The following is a 23,694-nucleotide window of genomic DNA, read 5'->3' on the forward strand; positions in this document are numbered from 1 at the left end:
ATGAATCCGAATCCGAAAATCCGAAAATTCAAAATCCACAAATCTAATCCAAATCCAAATTGGCCCAGTCAAATCATTACTCCATATATAATAATTGGTACTACTAAGATTTAAACCTCGCTAGTTGTCCCAATCCATCTTGTCCAACTGTTCAATACACATTCACGGTATCCACATTGTAGTAATTGCATATCCAAATCAAGATCAAAAAATCAAAAATCCAAATATTGCAACCACATCACATCCTAAACATCAACATTTGCTTTTTCAAGCCATTGGTTCATCTGGTTCTGTACACTTCCTAATCAATTCGGTTTTGCTTCACGCATTCCGTGCTAATCTCGGTTGTGTAAGTCATCAAATCACCCTGTCGGGCCCAATATGCCGTTCAAAAAACTGCTGATTCATATCAAAAAGCATTATAGTAACAGATATGGTCGTGCCGAATACTGTCATCGCTGTCAGTAGTGCCATTATCATCACTATAATTTAGCCATTATATTCCGAGTCACCCAAATCTACCATTGTGCATAGCTTCGGGGTGGAAACCAAAAACCACATAGTGCTAACCCATCAATGAGCACCAATTAATAATTACCCGACGGATTGCTCCGACAAACGCTGCTCCCTCCATATCAACAAATACGGCGGGGACGTTCCAAGTGATAATTACAATTGGCTAGCTATCAAAAGCCTATCAATGTGTGCTGCACCGATCTGTTCTGCCCGCCGAGTTATTTCATCGGGTTGTGCTCTCACAGATATCCGGTTCTTGGATCCTTCCACACTGAATAAATGACCCTGTTTAAGTCTCGTTATTTTTCTGATTATGCCAAATGGTTTGTTGAAAAACATTGCTTTGGTAACGTCTCGGCAATTCAATATTACTTGGCCGTTTTACATGTCAATTATCGTCGTGCCATGACCATACATTCCTGTCTGTATTCGTCACCAATATCAATCAATGGCCATTCATCATCACTTTATACAATGCTATACGTTATACTGTATCGCATACTGCCGGTTTGATTGCTGTATTACCATCCTGTCATCAAAACTGTATCTAGTGTGTGTTGCTGTAGTGATCATCTTTTTGTACGCATTATAATGTCCATGCTCCATTGTTGTTTGTGCTCCATTCACTGTTGATCTGTACACCATTGTATCCGCAATCATCGTACCTCCATATCCATATACATATACTTACATATCGCTTGCATCGTCATCATGTACTGTGCCATTGAATTGCAGTGTGTTGTCCATGTGTGGGACGTGCGTTTTGTACATGTTCAATTACGCTTGATCATTACAATTTTATTGCAATCATTTGTAGTCCCATCAGTAACACTCGGATTGTATCCATATTTCAACTGGTTGTGTATACAACATGTATGCATGTTACTGTCCAATATCACAGTGATCCGACCACCATCATACAGTGTATCATGAGTGTGTCATTACCCCACAATGCGTTGTTTTTTTGCATGATTTTGTGTCGTATTTCAATACTATTCAACCGTTTATTTTGACCCTATACAACAGCCATTGTAACTCTGTATTGTTACCATATTGTTACCATATTGTAATGTGTATATACATGTCATCGAGTCAACCAATGCAGTACTGTATAGGCATATGGCTGCATTTGCATCACCACCCAATATTCGTACAAAAAAACCCGGCAATTGAGCCGTAATCCGTTGCATACGTATGCTGATCATCACCATAATTGACCGCTGCATTAATATATCCGCATTCGGACACTCCAAACGTCATACTAACCACTCGTGTCTGATATTATCCGGACATTCGGACAGGATACCATGTCTGACATTCGGACAATATATCCAACTTTGTCAATATTGATGCTATCGTATTGATATATTGACCATTGTAATATATATACATGATATGTATACAGTCCAAACCACAGCGCAATAAGTCGTGTTTTGAGTGTATACCGACGTGTCCAATTCGGTCGACAGTCGTGACTATAACATGTTGTTAGTTTAGTTGACAACATGCCATGATGCATGTCCAATATATAGTATGTATATACATACATGTCCAGTATCAATCGCATGCATGTAGTGTCATTATTCATCGAGATACACGCATTTCCAGTTTCATGTCAAATATTCGTGCTATGTGCAAGTTGTATTTTTTGCATGTATCGTATGACAACACATGCATGCATTGTACATACCAATGCCATGTGCATATACTGTAGCAGTTTCATGCAACTAGTGTCACTATTGACGACGATATACGACATCAAACACGTCAAAACGTCATTTTCGGACTTTGGTCGACCCATTCCATGTCAGATATTGACCATAGTGCGTCAGTGACATCATAATTCGATCCGCAACACATAATTACATATATGTGGTGCATACCAAGTCATTTGGTCGACTTTTGTGGTCATAGTCGATATTAAAGTTTTTAGTTTGCAATTGGTTTGAAACGACGAGCTCTACTTGTTATTTTAATCTAGTATCGTGTCTATCAGTCAATCAACAATTTATCTTGTATGCAAATGCGTCAAAAATACATGTAGTATATCGTTCTGATTCGATATTAGTCGGCATTGACATTGTACGACCACTACTGACCAAGTTATTAACATATTATCGACTAGCTCATACTGTCCCAGCATGTCGTCAAGAAAACCATCATATATTACAGTGTTGTGCCAAAAAACATGCATGGATTGCATTGAAATTGGACATGATACAATATCAAGTGTATACATGTATTGTCATGGCATCAAACTGGCATGATATCATGTATTGGTTGTGTAATAGACCATAATATATGCCAACAAAACGCTCCAAATCAGGCATGATTATAGTCGTAAATATATTATTGTGACTGTGTTGTTGGACAGTGACTATCAATGACTGTCAATGACTACTAATGACTATCAATAACTGTCAATGACCATCAATAACTATCAATAACTGTAAAAACGATCAAGGTTTGTAGCCTGACAGTGTACAATCGAGTTTATTAAATCGTGTAATTCTGGTCGTTATTCGACTTTACCCAACACTTGAACACTCGATTGTTGCATACAGTTTGACAGTCGTCATACATGGCCATGTGTATGCTGTTGTATAACCAGAGACGCAGTAGTGTTGGCATGTGTTGGTTGAATCGACATACTCGACACACACCAGTCAATGCAGTTTTGTCCGAATCCCTATTTTTGTTGGCTGTAGTTTTACACAAACTTGAAACAGTCATTGTAACAGTGTTACTGTCATTGTCATCAAGCTGTAGTATGTGTAACTGTAGTATTGGTTGAGCTATTGACCATGTATTCGAGTATGAACGACTGTGGTTTTTTACAAACAATTGGTCAAACAACTGGTCCAACAACAGTCAAACAACTAGTCAAATGCAGGTCTGGACAATCGTCAAATACTAGTCAGAATACTGGTCAGAATGCAGGCTAAACTAATCAAACAACAGGTTGAAATGCAGGTCAAATACTCGTCAAATACACTCGTCAAACACTGGTCAAATACTAGTCAAAATACTCGTCAAATATGATCAAATACAGGTCAGAATAACAGTCAAACAACTGGTCAGAATGCAGGTCTGAACAATCGTCCAATACTGGTCAGAATGCAGGTTGAAATACTGGTTAAACTAATCAAACACTCGTCAAATACACTCGTCAAATACTCGTCAAAATACTCGTCAAATACAAGTCAGAATAACAGTCAAACAACTGGTCAGAATGCAGGTTTAGACAATCATTAAACAATCGTCAAATACTGGTCAGAATGCAGGTTGAAATGCAGGCTAAACTAATCAAACAACTGGTCAGAATGCAGATCAAATACTAGTTAAAATACTCGTCAAAATACAAGTCAGAATAACAGTCTAAATACTCGTCAAATACTCGTCAAACAACAGTCAAATACAAGTCTAAATACTAGTTGAAATGCAGGTTAAATACAAGTCAAATACACTCGTCAAACAGCCAGTCAATTAAACTATACAGTGCATTTGATATTCATACATTACACAATCAATCGCTAGTGAATATGCCAGTCATCGATATGTATTGTAGTCAAGTGAATGTATCGGCCATTGTAACATGAATATATGATGTGTATACAGTCCAAACTACAGTGTAATATCATATGTTTTGAGTGTGTTTCAGTTGCATCCAATTCAGTCGGCAGTCGTGACTATGACATGTTTCCAATTTAGTTGATGATATGGCCTGATGCATGTCCAGTATATAGTATGCATGTATACTCATGTTCAGTGTCAATCTCATGCAACTAGTGTCACTATTGGTCAAGATATATCCAATCTTGGTATCATGTCAAATACTAGTGGTAAGTATAAATTGTATATTTTTTTGCAATTTCATGGCAATACATGCATGCATCATACATACCAATGCAATATCTATATACTGTAGCAGTTTCATGCAACTAGTGTCAGTATTGGTCAAGATATACGACATCAAACACGTCAAAACGACACTTTCGGACATGCACTTGATGGTCATGATACACATTGATATATTGCACCAACGACGACGTAACTATACACACAATACATGACTATATGTGTGCCATACATTGCAGTTGTCCCTGACATTGTACGACCACTGTAGACCGAGTTATTGACACGTCAAACATCGACTATAATATCCAACCTACAAAACGTCAGCTATTCAATTATTGTGTTATCAAACATGCATGGATTGTATTGAAATTGCACATGATACAATACCAAGTGTATACAAGTATTGTCATGTCACCATATCAGCACAGGCTTGTGTATTGGTTGTGAAATCGACCATTTAGTACGCGATTGTGATGATGCAAATGGTCCACTTTGAACGCATATAACTTGGCCAATAGCAGTTATTTCCCAGCCATATTTAAACTGATTGTGTATATAGTATATCACCATTGATTGAGCATGCATATGCACGGTTTGCGTACATTTATAATTCGTGTTGAGTGTGTTTCAGTTGCATCCAATTCAGTCGGCAGTCGTGACTATAACATGTTTCCAATTTAGTTGACGATATGGCCTGATGCATGTCCAGTATATAGTATGCATGTATACTCATGTTCAGTGTCAATCGCATGCAACTAGTGTCACTATTGGTCAAGATATATCCAATTTTGGTATCATGTCAAATACTAGTGGTAAGTATAAACTGTATATTTTTTTGCAATTTCATGACAATACATGCATGCATCGTACATACCAATGCAATATCTATATACTGTAGCAGTTTCATGCAACTAGTGTCACTATTGGTCAAGATATTCGACATCAAACACGTCAAAACGACACTTTCGGACATGCATTTAGTGGTCATGATACACATTGATATATTGCACCAACGACAACGTAACTATATACACAATACATGACTATATGTGTGCCATACATTGCAGGCCAGTTGGTCAAGTTTTGCGACTATAATGCATGTTTTTGATTGCGATTCGACGACTGATTTGGATGGTGTTTTGGATATCGTGTATAGTTTGACAGTTTGTGCGTTCTATACATGCCAGTATATCAAACATACTGTAGTTTGTCGTCCCGAGTTGATTGCAGTTGTCCCTGACATTGTATGACCACTGTAGACCAAGTTATTGACACGCCAAACATCGACTATAATATCCAACCTACAAAACGTCAGCTATTCAATTACTGTGTTATCAAACATGCATGGATTGTATTGAAATTGCACATGATACAATACCAAGTGTATACAAGTATTTTCATGTCACCATATCAGCACAGGCTTGTGTATTGGTTGTGAAATCGACCATTTAGTACGCGATTGTGATGATGCAAATGGTCCACTTTGAACGCATATAACTTGGCCAATAGCAGTTATTTCCCAGCCATATTTAAACTGATTGTGTATATAGTATATCACCATTGATTGAGCATGCATATGCACGGTTTGCGTACATTTATAATTCGTGTTGAGTGTGTTTCAGTTGCATCCAATTCAGTCGGCAGTCGTGACTATAACATGTTTCCAATTTAGTTGACGATATGGCCTGATGCATGTCCAGTATATAGTATGCATGTATACTCATGTTCAGTGTCAATCGCATGCAACTAGTGTCACTATTGGTCAAGATATATCCAATTTTGGTATCATGTCAAATACTAGTGGTAAGTATAAACTGTATATTTTTTTGCAATTTCATGACAATACATGCATGCATCGTACATACCAATGCAATATCTATATACTGTAGCAGTTTCATGCAACTAGTGTCACTATTGGTCAAGATATTCGACATCAAACACGTCAAAACGACACTTTCGGACATGCATTTAGTGGTCATGATACACATTGATATATTGCACCAACGACAACGTAACTATATACACAATACATGACTATATGTGTGCCATACATTGCAGGCCAGTTGGTCAAGTTTTGCGACTATAATGCATGTTTTTGATTGCGATTCGACGACTGATTTGGATGGTGTTTTGGATATCGTGTATAGTTTGACAGTTTGTGCGTTCTATACATGCCAGTATATCAAACATACTGTAGTTTGTCGTCCCGAGTTGATTGCAGTTGTCCCTGACATTGTATGACCACTGTAGACCAAGTTATTGACACGCCAAACATCGACTATAATATCCAACCTACAAAACGTCAGCTATTCAATTACTGTGTTATCAAACATGCATGGATTGTATTGAAATTGCACATGATACAATACCAAGTGTATACAAGTATTTTCATGTCACCATATCAGCACAGGCTTGTGTATTGGTTGTGAAATCGACCATTTAGTACGCGATTGTGATGATGCAAATGGTCCACTTTGAACGCATATAACTTGGCCAATAGCAGTTATTTCCCAGCCATATTTAAACTGATTGTGTATATAGTATATCACCATTGATTGAGCATGCATATGCACGGTTTGCAGACATTTATAATTCGTGTTGAATGTGTTGTATGTGACCATTTGAAACTCGACTAATTGTGGTGTATTTTGACATGTATTTTGACATGTATATTGACTGATGTTTAGCGTCTGTTCATGTGTCATTGATGCACCATTGATGTGCCATTGATGTGCCATTGATTGAGTATGGTCGATGTAATACTATACACATTATAATCACGCAATAACAGTCAGTATTCATGCATAAAAACATCAAATTCAATCATGAATTGGTTGCGTATTTCAGCTACTATGACAACATGAGTTTGATGGCATACCGTTCAGCAATGATATTGATTGTTTGGACATTGTTTCAGACATCCAGTCAAACACGTATGATCATGTTTGATATTTGGACAAGATGCCGCGTCTGATATTCGGACAATATTGCATGTAGTTTTATCAATATTGATGCTATTATATTCATGTATTGACCATTGTAATATGTATATATGATGTGTATACAGTCCAAACTATAGTGCAATATCGTGTGTTTTGAGTGTGTTCCAGTTGCATCCAATTCAGTCGGCAGTCGTGACTATAACATGTTTCCAATTTAGTTGACGATATGGCCTGATGCATGTCCAGTATATAGTATGCATGTATACTCATGTTCAGTGTCAATAGCATGCATGTAGTGTCACTATTGGTCAAAATATATCCAATTTTGGTATCATGTCAAACACTAGTGGTAAGTATAAATTGTATATTTTTTTGCAATTTCATGACAATACATGCATGCATCATACATACCAATGCAATATCCATATACTGTAGCAGTTTCATGCAACTAGTGTCAGTATTGGTCAAGATATTCGACATCAAACACGTCAAAACGACACCTTCGGACATGCACTTGGTGGTCATGATACACATTGAATATTGCACCAATGACGACGTAATCATATACACAATACATGACTGTATGTGTGCCATACATTGCAGGCCAGTTGGTCAAGTTTTGCGACTATAATGCATGTTTTTGATTGCAAATTGACGACTGATTTGGATGGTGTTTTGGATATCGTGTATAGTTTGACAGTTTGTGCGTTCTATACATTCCAGTATATCAAACATACTGTAGTTTGTCGTCCCGAGTTGATTGCAGTTGATTTCGACATTGTACGACCACTGTAGACCGAGTTATTGACACGTCAAACATCGACTATAATATCCAACCTATAAAACGTCAGCTATTCAATTACTGTGTTATCAAACATGCATGGATTGTATTGAAATTGTACATGATACAATACCAAGTGTATACAAGTATTGTCATGTCACCATATTGACACAGGCTTGCGTATTGGTTGTGAAATCGGCCATTTAATTTGTAATTGTGATGATGCAAATGGTCCACTTTGAACATGTATAACTTGGCCAATAGCAGCTTTGTCCCAGCCATATTTAAACTGGTTGTGTATATAGCATGTATGTATGATACTACATTGTCAAACTGCATTAGTCAATACATTATAAATTAGTGTATTTCATGTTGGACGTTTCAAGACATTTAAAATTCCATCAATATCAGCATGTTCTAACCTTGACAATTAGCGTCTGTTCACAAGCCATTGACAAGCCATCAAGTCGACCAATGCAGTACTATACTAGTTGACATATTCTGCAAATATCGACAGTATTCGTAGAAAAAAAAAACAGAAAACTTGATCTGTTGTAATGTCAACTGACCTGACGACATAGCTTCGGCTGTATATATTTTAGCGCTGACATGACCCTGATCACCACCATAATTGACCGCTGCATTAATATATCCGCATTCGGACACTCCAAACGTCATACTAACCACTCGTGTCTGATATTATCCGGACATTCGGACAGGATACCATGTCTGATATTCGGACAATATATCCAACTTTGTCAATATTGATGCTATCGTATTGATATATTGACCATTGTAATATATATACATGATATGTATACAGTCCAAACCACAGCGCAATAAGTCGTGTTTTGAGTGTATACCGACGTGTCCAATTCGATCGACAGTCGTGACTATAACATGTTGTTAGTTTAGTTGACAACATGCCATGATGCATGTCCAATATATAGTATGTATATACATACATGTCCAGTATCAATCGCATGCATGTAGTGTCATTATTCATCGAGATACACGCATTTCCAGTTTCATGTCAAATATTCGTGCTATGTGCAAGTTGTATTTTTTGCATGTATCGTATGTCAACACATGCATGCATTGTACATACCAATATCATGTGCATATACTGTAGCAGTTTCATGCAACTAGTGTCAGTATTGGTCAAGATATACGACATCAAACACGTCAAAACGTCATTTTCGGACTTTGGTCGGCCCATTCCATGTCAGATATTGACCATAGTGCGTCAGTGACATCATAATTCGATCCGCAACACATAATTACATATATGTGGTGCATACCAAGTCATTTGGTCGACTTTTGTGGTCATAGTCGATATTAAAGTTTTTAGTTTGCAATTGGTTTGAAACGACGAGCTCTACTTGTTATTTTAATCTAGTATCGTGTCTATCAGTCAATCAACAATTTATCTTGTATGCAAATGCGTCAAAAATACATGTAGTATATCGTTCTGATTCGATATCAGTTGGCATTGACACTGTACGACCACTACTGACCAAGTTATTAACATATTATCGACTAGCTCATACTGTCCCAGCATGTCGTCAAGAAAACCATCATATATTACAGTGTTGTGCCAACAAACATGCATGGATTGCATTGAAACTGGACATGATACAATATCAAGTGTATACATGTATTGTCATGGCATCAAACTGACATGATATCATGTATTGGTTGTGTAATAGACCATAATATATGCCAACAAAACGCTCCAAATCAGGCATGATTATAGTCGTAAATATATTATTGTGACTGTGTTGTTGGACAGTGACTGTCAATGACTGTCAATAACTACTAGTGACTATCAATAACTGTCAATGACCATCAACAACTATCAATAACTGTAAAAACGATCAAGGTTTGTAGCCTGACAGTGTACAATCGAGTTTATTAAATCGTGTAATTCTGGTCGTTATTCGACTTTACCCAACACTTGAACACTCGATTGTTGCATACAGTTTGACAGTTGTCATACATGGCCATGTGTATGCTGTTGTATAACCAGAGACGCAGTAGTGTTGCCATGTGTTGGTTGAATCGACATACTCGACACACACCAGTCAATGCAGTTTTGTCCGAATCCCTATTTTTGTTGGCTGTAGTTTTGCACAAACTTGAAACAGTCGTCGTAACAGTGTTACTGTCATTGTCATCAAGCTGTAGTATGTGTAACTGTAGTATTGGTTGAGCCACTGACCATGTATTCGATTTTTGTTGGCTGTAGTTTTGCACAAACTTGAAACAGTCATCGTAACAGTGTTACTGTCATTGTCATCAAGCTGTAGTATGTGTAACTGTAGTATTGGTTGAGCCACTGACCATGTATTCGAGTATGAACGACTGTAGTTTTTTACAAACAATTGGTCAAACAACTGGTCCAACAACAGTCAAACAACTAGTCAAATGCAGGTCTGGACAATCGTCAAATACTAGTCAGAATACTGGTCAGAATAATAGTCAACAACTGGTCAGAATGCAGGTTGAAATGCAGGCTAAACTAGTCAAACACTCGTCAAACAACAGGTTGAAATGCAGGTCAAATACTCGTCAAACAACAGTCAAATACAAGTCAGAATACTAGTTAAAATGCAGGCCAAACAACTGGTCAATATATGGTTTAAACAATCGTCAAATACTGGTCAGAATAACAGTCTAAATACTAGTTGAAATGCAGGTCAAACAGCCAGTCAATTAAACTATACAATGCATTTGATATTCATACATTACACAGTCAATCGTTAGTGAATATGCCAGTCATCGATATGTATTGTAGTCAAATGAATGTATCGGCCATTGTAACATGAATATATGATGTGTATACAGTCCAAACTACAGTGTAATAAGTCATGTTTTGAGTGTGTTCCAGTTGCATCCAGTTTGACCTGCAGTCGTGATTATAACATGTTTCCAATTTAGTTGACGATATGGCCTGATGCATGTCCAGTATATAGTATGCATGTATACTCATGTTCAGTGTCAATCTCATGCAACTAGTGTCACTATTGGTCAAAATATATCCAATTTTGGTATCATGTCAAACACTAGTGGTAAGTATAAATTGTATATTTTTTTGTAATTTCATGACAATACATGCATGCATCATACATACCAATGCAATATCCATATACTGTAGCAGTTTCATGCAACTAGTGTCAGTATTGGTCAAGATATTCGACATCAAACACGTCAAAACGACACCTTCGGACATGCATTTAGTGGTCATGATACACATTGATATATTGCACCAATGACAACGTAACTATACACACAATACATGACTATATGTGTGCCATACATTGCAGGTCAATTGGTCAAGTTTTGCGACTATAATGCATGTTTTTGATTGCAAATTGACGACTGATTTGGATGATGTTTTGGATATCGTGTATAGTTTGACAGTTTGTGCGTTCTATGCATGCCAGTATATCAAACATACTGTAGTTTGTCGTCCCGAGTTGATTGCAGTTGTCCTCGACATTGTACGACCACTGTAGACCGAGTTATTGACACGCCAAACATCGACTATAATATCCAACCTACAAAACGTCAGCTATTCAATTATTGTGTTACCAAACATGCATGGATTGTATTGAAATTGTACATGATACAATACCAAGTGTATACAAGTATTGTCATGTCACCATATCAGCACAGGCTTGTGTATTGGTTGTGAAATCGACCATTTAGTACGCGATTGTGATGATGCAAATGATCCACTTTGAACGCATATAACTTGGCCAATACTAGTTATTTCCCAACCATATTTAAACTGATTGTGTATATGGTATATCACCATTGATTGAGCATGCATATGCACGGTTTGCAGACATTTATAATTCGTGTTAATGTGTTGTATGTGACCATTTGAAACTCGACTAATTGTGGTGTATTTTGACATGTATATTGACTGATGTTTAGCGTCTGTTCATGTGCCATTGATGCACTATTGACATGCCATTGATGTGCCATTGATGTGATGTTGATTGAGTATGGTCGATGTAATACTATACACATTATAATCACGCAATAACAGTCAGTATTCATGCATAAAAACATCAAATTCAATCATGAATTGGTTACGTATTTCAACTACTATGACGACATGAGTTTGATGGCATACTGTTCAGCAATGATATTGATTGTTTGGACATTGTTTCAGACACCCAGTCAAACACGTATGATCACGTTGATATTTGGACTGTATACACATCATATATGCATATTGCAGTGAACAATATTGCATACAACTTTATCAATATTGATGCTATCGTATTCATGTATTGACCATTGGAACATGAATATATGATGTGTATACAGTCCAAACTACAGTGTAATATCGTGTGTTTTGAGTGTGTTCCAGTTGCGTCTAGTTTGACCTGCAGTCGTGATTATAACATGTTTCCAATTTGATTGACGATATGGCCTGATGCATGTCCAGTATATAGTATGCATGTATGCTCATGTTCAGTGTCAATCGCATGCAACTAGTGTCACTATTGGTCAAGATATATCCAATTTTGGTATCATGTCAAATACTAGTGGTAAGTATAAATTGTATATTTTTTTGTAATTTCATGACAATACATGCATGCATCGTACATACCAATGCAATATCCATATACTGTAGCAGTTTCATGCAACTAGTGTCAGTATTGGTCAAGCTATTCGACATCAAACACGTCAAAACTGTGAGGATCACAGCCATGAGGACCTTAGATTAATTACCTTGCGGTTACACAACACCCTAAGGACTGATATTAACCTCCTTATGACCGATCGAATCCCTAAGGACTCATGTTGACCGCCGTAGGGACACGCAACTCACTAAGAACCTGTGCGATCCCTTTACGGCTGTACTCTTGTTGAGGTCTATAAATAGACCATACTTGTCATATATGTTTACCTCAGTTTTATCAATAAAGTTCCTTGATCCTAGTTAGTAACAAGCACCTGGTTTCCCTTCGCCTTATTTTGCGATTAAGTACTTCCTGACACATTGATAAAACTCATATTTTCCTGAACCACCTGCTTGTTTACTCCTTGTCCCTGTTCCTATCACAACTTCAAACCTCGTCATGAAAAACTCCCCGGAAGCCCGTTCCAATCTAATCGACGGTTCCCCTCACTCACGACATTCCAGTCGCACTCGTCCAACGACATGCAGATTGACGCAGTCGTTCGAGGCCCGTTATCCACTCAAGAAAGGAAGCGCCAACGTCAGCTCGGCTTATGTTTATATTGTGGCCAGCCAGGTCACCGAGCTCATGACTGCCCTAGCAGAAGTCCTAATAGAAGAACGACTCCAGGTTCCAGATCCGTCGTTCGCCAAACCAACACCTTTGCCTCTTGAAAACAGTTATGGGTGAAGCAGTGGATGTAGCCCGTGGTATGCTTGACAAGGATGTTGATGTGGTAGTACCCTCTGGGGAAACAGGCTCTTTTACACAGACGCCCTCCACATCTCCTTTGTACTCGCATCAGCCAGCAAAACCCACACACCATGCTAAGTCTGTTCAATGTAAAACTCCATCCTGTTCATACCCGTTTCCTGTTCTCGTTTCCTAGTTTTCCCAGTTATTCCTTGTTTTCTTGTCAATGATTCACATTTCATTGAACCTCCTAGTTTTCCCAGTTATTCCTTGTTTTCTTGTCAATGATTCACATTTCATTGAACCTCCTAGTTTTCCCAGTTATTCCTTGTTTTCTTGTCAATGATTCACATTTCATTGAACCTCCTAGTTTTCCCAGTTATTCCTTGTTTTCTTGTCAATGATTCACATTTCATTGAACCTCCTAGTTTTCCCAGTTATTCCTCGTTTTCTTGTCAATGATTCCTGTTTTGAGTTGCCAACCTCAGATTTACCTCGTATCCAGGCAACTACCACCGCATCGAAACCCAAGTAACCGTATCGACTCCAGAGACGTCGTCGTTTGGAGGGGAGATAATGTGAGGATCACAGCCATGAGGACCTTAGATTAATTACCTTGCGGTTACACAACACCCTAAGGACTGATATTAACCTCCTTATGACCGATCGAATCCCTAAGGACTCATGTTGACCGCCGTAGGGACACGCAACTCACTAAGAACCTGTGCGATCCCTTTACGGCTGTACTCTTGTTGAGGTCTATAAATAGACCATACTTGTCATATATGTTTACCTCAGTTTTATCAATAAAGTTCCTTGATCCTAGTTAGTAACAAGCACCTGGTTTCCCTTCGCCTTATTTTGCGATTAAGTACTTCCTGACAAAAACGACACTTTCGGACATGCACTTGATGGCCATGATACACATTGATATATTGCACCAATGACAACGTAATCATATACACAATACATGACTATATGTGTGCCATACATTGCAGTTGATTTCGACATTGTACGATCACTGTAGACCGAGTTATTAACACGCCAAACATCGACTATAATATCCAACCTACAAAACGTCAGCTATTCAATTATTGTGTTATCAAACATGCATGGATTGTATTGAAATTGTACATGATACAATACCAAGTGTATACAAGTATTGTCATGTCACCATATTGACACAGGCTTGCGTATTGGTTGTGAAATCGGCCATTTAATTTGTAATTGTGATGATGCAAATGGTCCACTTTGAACATGTATAACTTGGCCAATAGCAGCTTTGTCCCAGCCATATTTAAACTGGTTGTGTATATAGCATGTATGTATGATACTACATTGTCAAACTGCATTAGTCAATACATTATAAATTAGTGTATTTCATGTTGGACGTTTCAAGACATTTAAAATTCCATCAATATCAGCATGTTCTAACCTTGACAATTAGCGTCTGTTCACAAGCCATTGACAAGCCATCAAGTCGACCAATGCAGTACTATACTAGTTGACATATTCTGCAAATATCGACAGTATTCGTAGAAAAAAAAACAGAAAACTTGATCTGTTGTAATGTCAACTGACCTGACGACATAGCTTCGGCTGTATATATTTTAGCGCTGACATGACCCTGATTACCACCATAATTGACCGCTGCATTAATATATCCGCATTCGGACACTCCAAACGTCATACTAACCACTCGTGTCTGATATTATCCGGACATTCGGACAGGATACCATGTCTGATATTCGGACAATATATCCAACTTTGTCAATATTGATGCTATCGTATTGATATATTGACCATTGTAATATATATACATGATATGTATACAGTCCAAACCACAGCGCAATAAGTCGTGTTTTGAGTGTATACCGACGTGTCCAATTCGGTCGACAGTCGTGACTATAACATGTTGTTAGTTTAGTTGACAACATGCCATGATGCATGTCCAATATATAGTATGTATATACATACATGTCCAGTATCAATCGCATGCATGTAGTGTCATTATTCATCGAGATACACGCATTTCCAGTTTCATGTCAAATATTCGTGCTATGTGCAAGTTGTATTTTTTGCATGTATCGTATGTCAACACATGCATGCATTGTACATACCAATGCCATGTGCATATACTGTAGTAGTTTCATGCAACTAGTGTCACTATTGACGACTATATATGACATCAAACACGTCAAAACGTCATTTTCGGACTTTGGTCGGCCCATTCCATGTCAGATATTGACCATAGTGCGTCAGTGACATCATAATTCGATCCGCAACACATAATTACATATATGTGGTGCATACCAAGTCATTTGGTCGACTTTTGTGGTCATAGTCGATATTAAAGTTTTTAGTTTGCAATTGGTTTGAAACGACGAGCTCTACTTGTTATTTTAATCTAGTATCGTGTCTATCAGTCAATCAACAATTTATCTTGTATGCAAATGCGTCAAAAATACATGTATTATATCGTTCTGATTCGATATTAGTCGGCATTGACACTGTACGACCACTACTGACCAAGTTATTAACATATTATCGACTAGCTCATACTGTCCCAGCATGTCGTCAAGAAAACCATCATATATTACAGTGTTGTGCCAACAAACATGCATGGATTGTATTGAAATTGGACATGATACAATATCAAGTATATACATGTATTGTCATGGCATCAAACTGGCATGATATCATGTATTGGTTGTGTAATAGACCATAATATATGCCAACAAAACGCTCCAAATCAGGCATGATTATAGTCGTAAATATATTATTGTGACTGTGTTGTTGGACAGTGACTATCAATGACTATCAATAACTACTAGTGACTATCAATAACTGTCAATGACCATCAATAACTATCAATAACTGTAAAAACGATCAAGGTTTGTAGCCTGACAGTGTACAATCGAGTTTATTAAATCGTGTAATTCTGGTCGTTATTCGACTTTACCCAACACTTGAACACTCGATTGTTGCATACAGTTTGACAGTCGTCATACATGGCCATGTGTATGCTGTTGTATAACCAGAGACGCAGTAGTGTTGGCATGTGTTGGTTGAATCGACATACTCGACACATACCAGTCAATGCAGTTTTGTCCGAATCCCTATTTTTGTTGGCTGTAGTTTTGCACAAACTTGAAACAGTCATCGTAACAGTGTTACTGTCATTGTCATCAAGCTGTAGTATGTGTAACTGTAGTATTGGTTGAGCCACTGACCATGTATTCGAGTATGAACGACTGTAGTTTTTTACAAACAATTGGTCAAACAACTGGTCCAACAACAGTCAAACAACTAGTCAAATGCAGGTCTGGACAATCGTCAAATACTAGTCAGAATACTGGTCAGAATAGTAGTCAACAACTGGTCAGAATGCAGGTTGAAATGCAGGCTAAACTAGTCAAACACTCGTCAAACAACAGGTGCAAATGCAGGTCAAATACTCGTCAAACAACAGTCAAATACAAGTCAGAATACTAGTTAAAATGCAGGCCAAACAACTGGTCAATATATGGTTTAAACAATCGTCAAATACCGATCAGAATACTAGTCTAAATACTAGTTGAACTGCAGGTCAAACAGCCAGTCAATTAAACTATACAATGCATTTGATATTCATACATTACACAATCAATCGTTAGTGAGTATGCCAGTCATCAAACAACTGGTCAGAATGCAGGTTGAAATACTGGTTAAACTAATCAAACACTCGTCAAATACACTCGTCAAATACTCGTCAAAATACTCGTCAAATACAAGTCAGAATAACAGTCAAACAACAGGTCAGAATGCAGGTTTAGACAATCGTTAAACAATCGTCAAATACTGGTCAGAATGCAGGTTGAAATGCAGGCTAAACTAATCAAACAACAGGTTGAAATGCAGGTCAAATACTCGTCAAATACTCGTCAAATACTCGTCAAAATACTGGTCAGAATAACAGTCTAAATACTAGTCAGACAACTGGTCAATATGTGGATTAAACAATCGTCAAACAATCGTCAAATACCGGTCAGAATACTAGTTTAAATACTCGTCAAATACACTCGTCAATTAAACTATACAGTGCATTTGATATTCATACATTACACAATCAATCGTTAGTGAATATGCCAGTCATCGATATGTATTGTAGTCAAATGAATGTATCGGCCATTGTAACATGAATATATGATGTGTATACAGTCCAAACTACAGTGTAGTATCGTGTGTTTTGAATGTGTTCCAGTTGCGTCCAATTCAGTCGACAGTCGTGATTATAACATGTTTCCAATTTGATTGACGATATGGCCTGATGCATGTCCAGTATATAGTATGCATGTATACTCATGTTCAGTGTCAATCGCATGCAACTAGTGTCACTATTGGTCAAAATATATCCAATTTTGGTATCATGTCAAATACTAGTGGTAAGTATAAATTGTATATTTTTTTGTAATTTCATGACAATACATGCATGCATCATACATACCAATGCAATATCCATATACTGTAGCAGTTTCATGCAACTAGTGTCACTATTGACGACGATATACGACATCAAACACGCCAAAACGTCATTTTCGGACTTTGGTCGGCCCATTCCATGTCAGATATTGACCATAGTGCATCAATGACATCATAATTCGATCCGCAACACATAATTACATATATGTGGTGCATACCAAGTCATTTGGTCGACTTTTGTGGTCATAGTCGATATTAAAGTTTTTAGTTTGCAATTGGTTTGAAACGACGAGCTCTACTTGTTATTTTAATCTAGTATCGTGTCTATCAGTCAATCAACAATTTATCTTGTATGCAAATGCGTCAAAAATACATGTAGTATATCGTTCTGATTCGATATTAGTCGGCATTGACACTGTACGACCACTACTGACCAAGTTATTAACATATTATCGACTAGCTCATACTGTCCCAGCATGTCGTCAAGAAAACCATCATATATTACAGTGTTGTGCCAAAAAACATGCATGGATTGTATTGAAACTGGACATGATACAATATCAAGTGTATACATGTATTGTCATGGCATCAAACTGACATGATATCATGTATTGGTTGTGTAATAGACCATAATATATGCCAACAAAACGCTCCAAATCAGGCATGATTATAGTCGTAAATATATTATTGTGACTGTGTTGTTGGACAGTGACTATCAATGACTGTCAATAACTACTAGTGACTATCAATAACTGTCAATGACCATCAATAACTATCAACAACTGTAAAAACGATCAAGGTTTGTAGCCTGACAGTGTACAACCGAGTTTATTAAATCGTGTAATTCTGGTCGTTATTCGACTTTACCCAACACTTGAACACTCGATTGTTGCATGCAGTTTGACAGTCGTCATACATGGCCATGTGTATGCTGTTGTATAACCAGAGACGCAGTAGTGTTGGCATGTGTTGGTTGAATCGACATACTCGACACACACCAGTCAATGCAGTTTTGTCCGAATCCCTATTTTTGTTGGCTGTAGTTTTACACAAACTTGAAACAGTCATTGTAACAGTGTTACTGTCATTGTCATCAAGCTGTAGTATGTGTAACTGTAGTATTGGTTGAGCTATTGACCATGTATTCGAGTATGAACGACTGTGGTTTTTTACAAACAATTGGTCAAACAACTGGTCCAACAACAGTCAAACAACTAGTCAAATGCAGGTCTGGACAATCGTCAAATACTAGTCAGAATACTGGTCAGAATGCAGGCTAAACTAATCAAACAACAGGTTGAAATGCAGGTCAAATACTCGTCAAACACTGGTCAAATACTAGTCAAATACTAGTCAAAATACTCGTCAAATATGATCAAATACAGGTCAGAATAACAGTCAAACAACTGGTCAGAATGCAGGTCTGAACAATCGTCCAATACTGGTCAGAATGCAGGTTGAAATACTGGCTAAACTAATCAAACACTCGTCAAATACACTCGTCAAATGCAGGTCAAACAACTCGTCAAATACTCGTCAGAATAACTGGTCAAATATGGTCAAACAACAGGTCAAACAACAGGTCAAACAATCGTTAAACAATCGTCAGAATACTGGTCAGAATGCAGGCTAAACTAATCAAACACTCGTCAAACAACAGGTTAAAATACTAGTTAAAATACTCGTCAAATACTCGTCAAATACAAGTCTAAATACTAGTTGAAATGCAGGTTTAAACAATCGTCAAATACTGGTCAGAATAACAGTCTAAATACTAGTTAAAATGCAGGTTAAATACAAGTCAAATACACTCGTCAAACAGCCAGTCAATTAAACTATACAATGCATTTGATATTCATACATTACACAATCAATCGTTAGTAAATATGCCAGTCATCGATATGTATTGTAGTCAAGTGAATGTATCGGCCATTGTAACATGAATATATGATGTGTATACAGTCCAAACTACAGTGTAATATCGTATGTTTTGAATGTGTTCCAGTTGCATCCAGTTTGACCTGCAGTCGTGACTATAACATGTTTCCAATTTAGTTGACGATATGGCCTGATGCATGTCCAGTATATAGTATGCATGTATACTCATGTTCAGTATCAATCGCATGCAACTAGTGTCACTATTGGTCAAGATATATCCAATTTTGGTATCATGTCAAATACTAGTGGTAAGTATAAATTGTATATTTTTTTGTAATTTCATGACAATACATGCATGCATCGTACATACCAATGCAATATCCATATACTGTAGCAGTTTCATGCAACTAGTGTCAGTATTGGTCAAGATATTCGACATCAAACACGTCAAAACGACACCTTCGGACATGCATTTGATGGTCATGATACACATCGAATATTGCACCAATGACGACGTAATCATATACACAATACATGACTATATGTGTGCCATACATTGCAGTTGATTTCGACATTGTACGACCACTGTAGACCGAGTTATTGACACGCCAAACATCGACTATAATATCCAACCTACAAAACGTCAGCTATTCAATTACTGTGTTATCAAACATGCATGGATTGTATTGAAATTGCACATGATACAATACCAAGTGTATACAAGTATTGTCATGTCACCATATTGACACAGGCTTGCGTATTGGTTGTGAAATCGACCATTTAGTACGCGATTGTGATGATGCAAATGGTCCACTTTGAACGCATATAACTTGATCAATACCAGCTTTGTCCCAGCCATATTTAAACTGATTGTGTATATGGTATATCACCATTGATTGAGCATGCATATGCACGGTTTGCAGACATTTATAATTCGTGTTGAATGTGTTGTATGTGACCATTTGAAACTCGACTAATTGTGGTGTATTTTGACATGTATATTGACTGATGTTTAGCGTCTGTTCATGTGTCATTGATGCACCATTGACATGCTGTATTGTCCAACATTATGTCGTGATGTTGAAATCAACAAATTGGTGCAACACTGAATGTATGTGGTGATTGTCGAGTATCGAGTTCATCTAGTTGTTTCTTGGTGTTTTCAATATCTATAAGCATCTTGTTCATAATTCCAAGGTATGTGTTGTGTGTCAATGGTCTTGTTGCTCATAATGTGTATTTGCTATTAGGTTATCAACTGTTGGTAGTTGTGGTCTGAAATCGCATGGGACATGTCAACAAACTGCGTATGTTCTTGTACAATTTGCGATATTGCATTTGTAAACAATGTGTCAAACCGACGTTGAATGTGGTTCCAAATTGTCGATTGGTGTTTTGATATTGATGGAAATTGAAGTCTAGTTTCCATTCCACATGGCGTTCTAAACGCTTTGCAAAATTCACAGTAGCATGGTTCAACAGAGTGTTGGGTATTGGTGTATATCAAACACTGTGGGATTTGAAACCTTGACCAGTGATTGAGGTGACTGTGGTAAAAGACATGACCTGAATGCCACTACACAATGGTTTGTTGTACACTCCAGTGTGCGTTGGTTGGTCGAGTAAGCTCTGATATGTTCTTGTTGTATCAAGTTGTTATACAACAAACTATCAACGTCAGAAATACAGAGTCAAGCTGATTGAACTCTGAAGATGAGTGCCTCGACTATAAGTGTTCAAATCTGTGATATTTGACATATCTAGTCACTTGTTCAACCATAACCATCATATCTTTTAGTTCTGGAACCAAAACAACTATGTCGAGTGGTAAAACAATTGTTCTTGTCACAGACGTTATGCTGTATAGTTATGGGTCATTTCATTGCTGCTGTTTGAGATTCTGTCATGCCAAGTCTTGGGTTTCAGTTTGTAGTCAAGACATTCTGAACTTGACAAAGTGTTTAGTGTTTCCACTCTGTACACTTTTTACACTGTAGATTTGTATTTATCAGACTCTGGACTCGAACAAGACATTGCAAAGTGGATATGTGACAACCTCGTAAAGTCACCAACACTCGGACAAAGTGATGTTGGTAGTGCTCGAATGGACTTTTACCAGGCACACATCTGTCAGTCAACTATTTCAAGCATCTTGAAATGGAACAACACATACAGAAAGCTCACTCTTGTAAGCGACTGATGAATTGGCATGGATGAGTTTGTCAAGTATTGAAAACATTTGCACAATAGAATCAAATATTTGGATTGCAATGGACGAGTTGGGGTTTAAACTTGGTGATTGTACAATGCATGGCTACACAAACAGAGGTGAAAGAGTACAGTCCAAAAACAACATTTCAGTTCAAAACTATAGTCTAATAGTGTGTGTTTCATATGACGATCAATGTGTTGAGAGATTGATCAAGGCAGCAGTGAATGCTGTAATATTAACTTGTTAAACAATGACATGCAACATTCCCAAACGGTCCCAAACGGTCACTTTATTCTAGACAACATTCCATTCCACAAAACAACTCTAATTAGACATGGTTTACCAACTATTCAACAAACAGCGCGATGTTTGGAACTACACTATACAGCATCATACTGTCCATTCTTGAACCCTGCTGACAATTACTTTGGTGTTTGGAATGACTGTGTGTGCTGAGCCATTTCAGACACCAAACAACTTGTAGCTTCAATAAAACAAATAATCCATTTCCAACAACAACAACAATGAATATGTAACGATTGTTTATTCCAAGACAATCATTACAAGATCAATACAGAAAAGTATTTGATTTTACGTGAATACGACTGTAAAATAAACTTGGGTGTTGAACCACAAGATTATATCATGCAAGCAAACCATACGAGTGTATTTTGGCAGTGCTACAAGTTTGTTGACCAACTCATGTATGGCAGTATCAGCACAAACTCGACTGATCGAACAGCCATATATACACATTGTTGTCAGTTACATCGAGTGATTGTTCAAATAGGTCGATTCAGATGGATTGCATATAACCGACTAATCCAGCATCCATCCATTGTCAAACAACCATAATGCACAATACCACCAAGTGTGCAATTACACTCGCACTGATCAGTCGTTGCACAGTATGCATTGGTCAATGTCAAACATATGTGTGTCTGCAACTAAATTGCAGTCCATGACACATCCACACGATCCAACATGACAAATCATGTATTGTGAGTCCAAGATTGATTCAAAACCTGATCATGGTAAACACAGCATGTTGTTGCATATCAGAGTCGATATATCGAGTGACAGTTGCACACTTGCTGATGATGCACAGCGTATCAGTCACAATACATGCACGGTATTGCATTGCAGTCATTGGATGACAGCTGTTTGCAATGTGATACTGATCGACATACATCAGCATGGTGTGATGTGACCATAACCATGGTGGAATGTGTTGGAGTTGACATTGTGAGTTGACAATCGATACACCATGCACATGACTGGAACATATATATTCGAGTGTGGTTTGGTTGGTGTCAGGTTGATCATGCAATCACATCGGTGCAACGAGTGAGTGAGCTAATGGTGATCTGGACCCATTTCAACAACAAGGAATTGACAGTCATGGATTTGCATGCATTCAATATGTGTAGCACACCGAATGATCAGTCATGACAGCACATAGTAGTTGATTGGTGCAATATGATCAAACCATTAGTATAATACACTATGGTTTGGCAATACACGATGTTTATTGAATGAATGACATTGGATGCATGACACATGACAATTAAACCAACATGCAATACACGCTGCATTGTAGTATATTCTAGATGAGACTGTGATGGTTCACTCAACTCCAACATCGTGACGGGT

At 37.6% G+C, this 23,694-nt stretch overlaps 2 protein-coding genes across 2 annotated transcripts in view; one reads left to right on the forward strand and one right to left on the reverse strand.

The window, feature by feature from the left end:
* The window catches only part of BATDEDRAFT_24297 (uncharacterized protein), a gene marked incomplete at both ends in the record, with an annotated part of 1,460 nt that extends 173 nt beyond the window's left edge, over positions 1-1,287 (reverse strand). Inside the window, 3 exons of the mRNA XM_006678335.1 lie at positions 1-43; positions 674-823; positions 1,208-1,287. The exon at positions 1-43 is cut by the window's left edge and continues 27 nt beyond it. Coding sequence (XP_006678398.1) covers positions 1-43; positions 674-823; positions 1,208-1,287 — 273 coding nt within the window. The remainder of the gene's footprint in view (positions 44-673; positions 824-1,207) is intronic.
* Positions 1,288-13,196: 11,909 nt separating this feature from the next.
* Positions 13,197-13,487, forward strand: BATDEDRAFT_88306 (uncharacterized protein; the record flags this gene model as incomplete). Its single annotated transcript, XM_006678561.1, has 1 exon — positions 13,197-13,487. One exon carries the CDS (start codon positions 13,197-13,199, stop codon positions 13,485-13,487), a length of 291 nt encoding a protein of 96 aa, XP_006678624.1.
* Between the last annotated feature and the right edge of the window lie 10,207 nt (positions 13,488-23,694).

Source organism: Batrachochytrium dendrobatidis, assembly GCF_000203795.2.
Source record: "Batrachochytrium dendrobatidis JAM81 unplaced genomic scaffold BATDEscaffold_5, whole genome shotgun sequence".
Classification (NCBI taxonomy): Eukaryota; Fungi; Chytridiomycota; class Chytridiomycetes; order Rhizophydiales; genus Batrachochytrium; species Batrachochytrium dendrobatidis.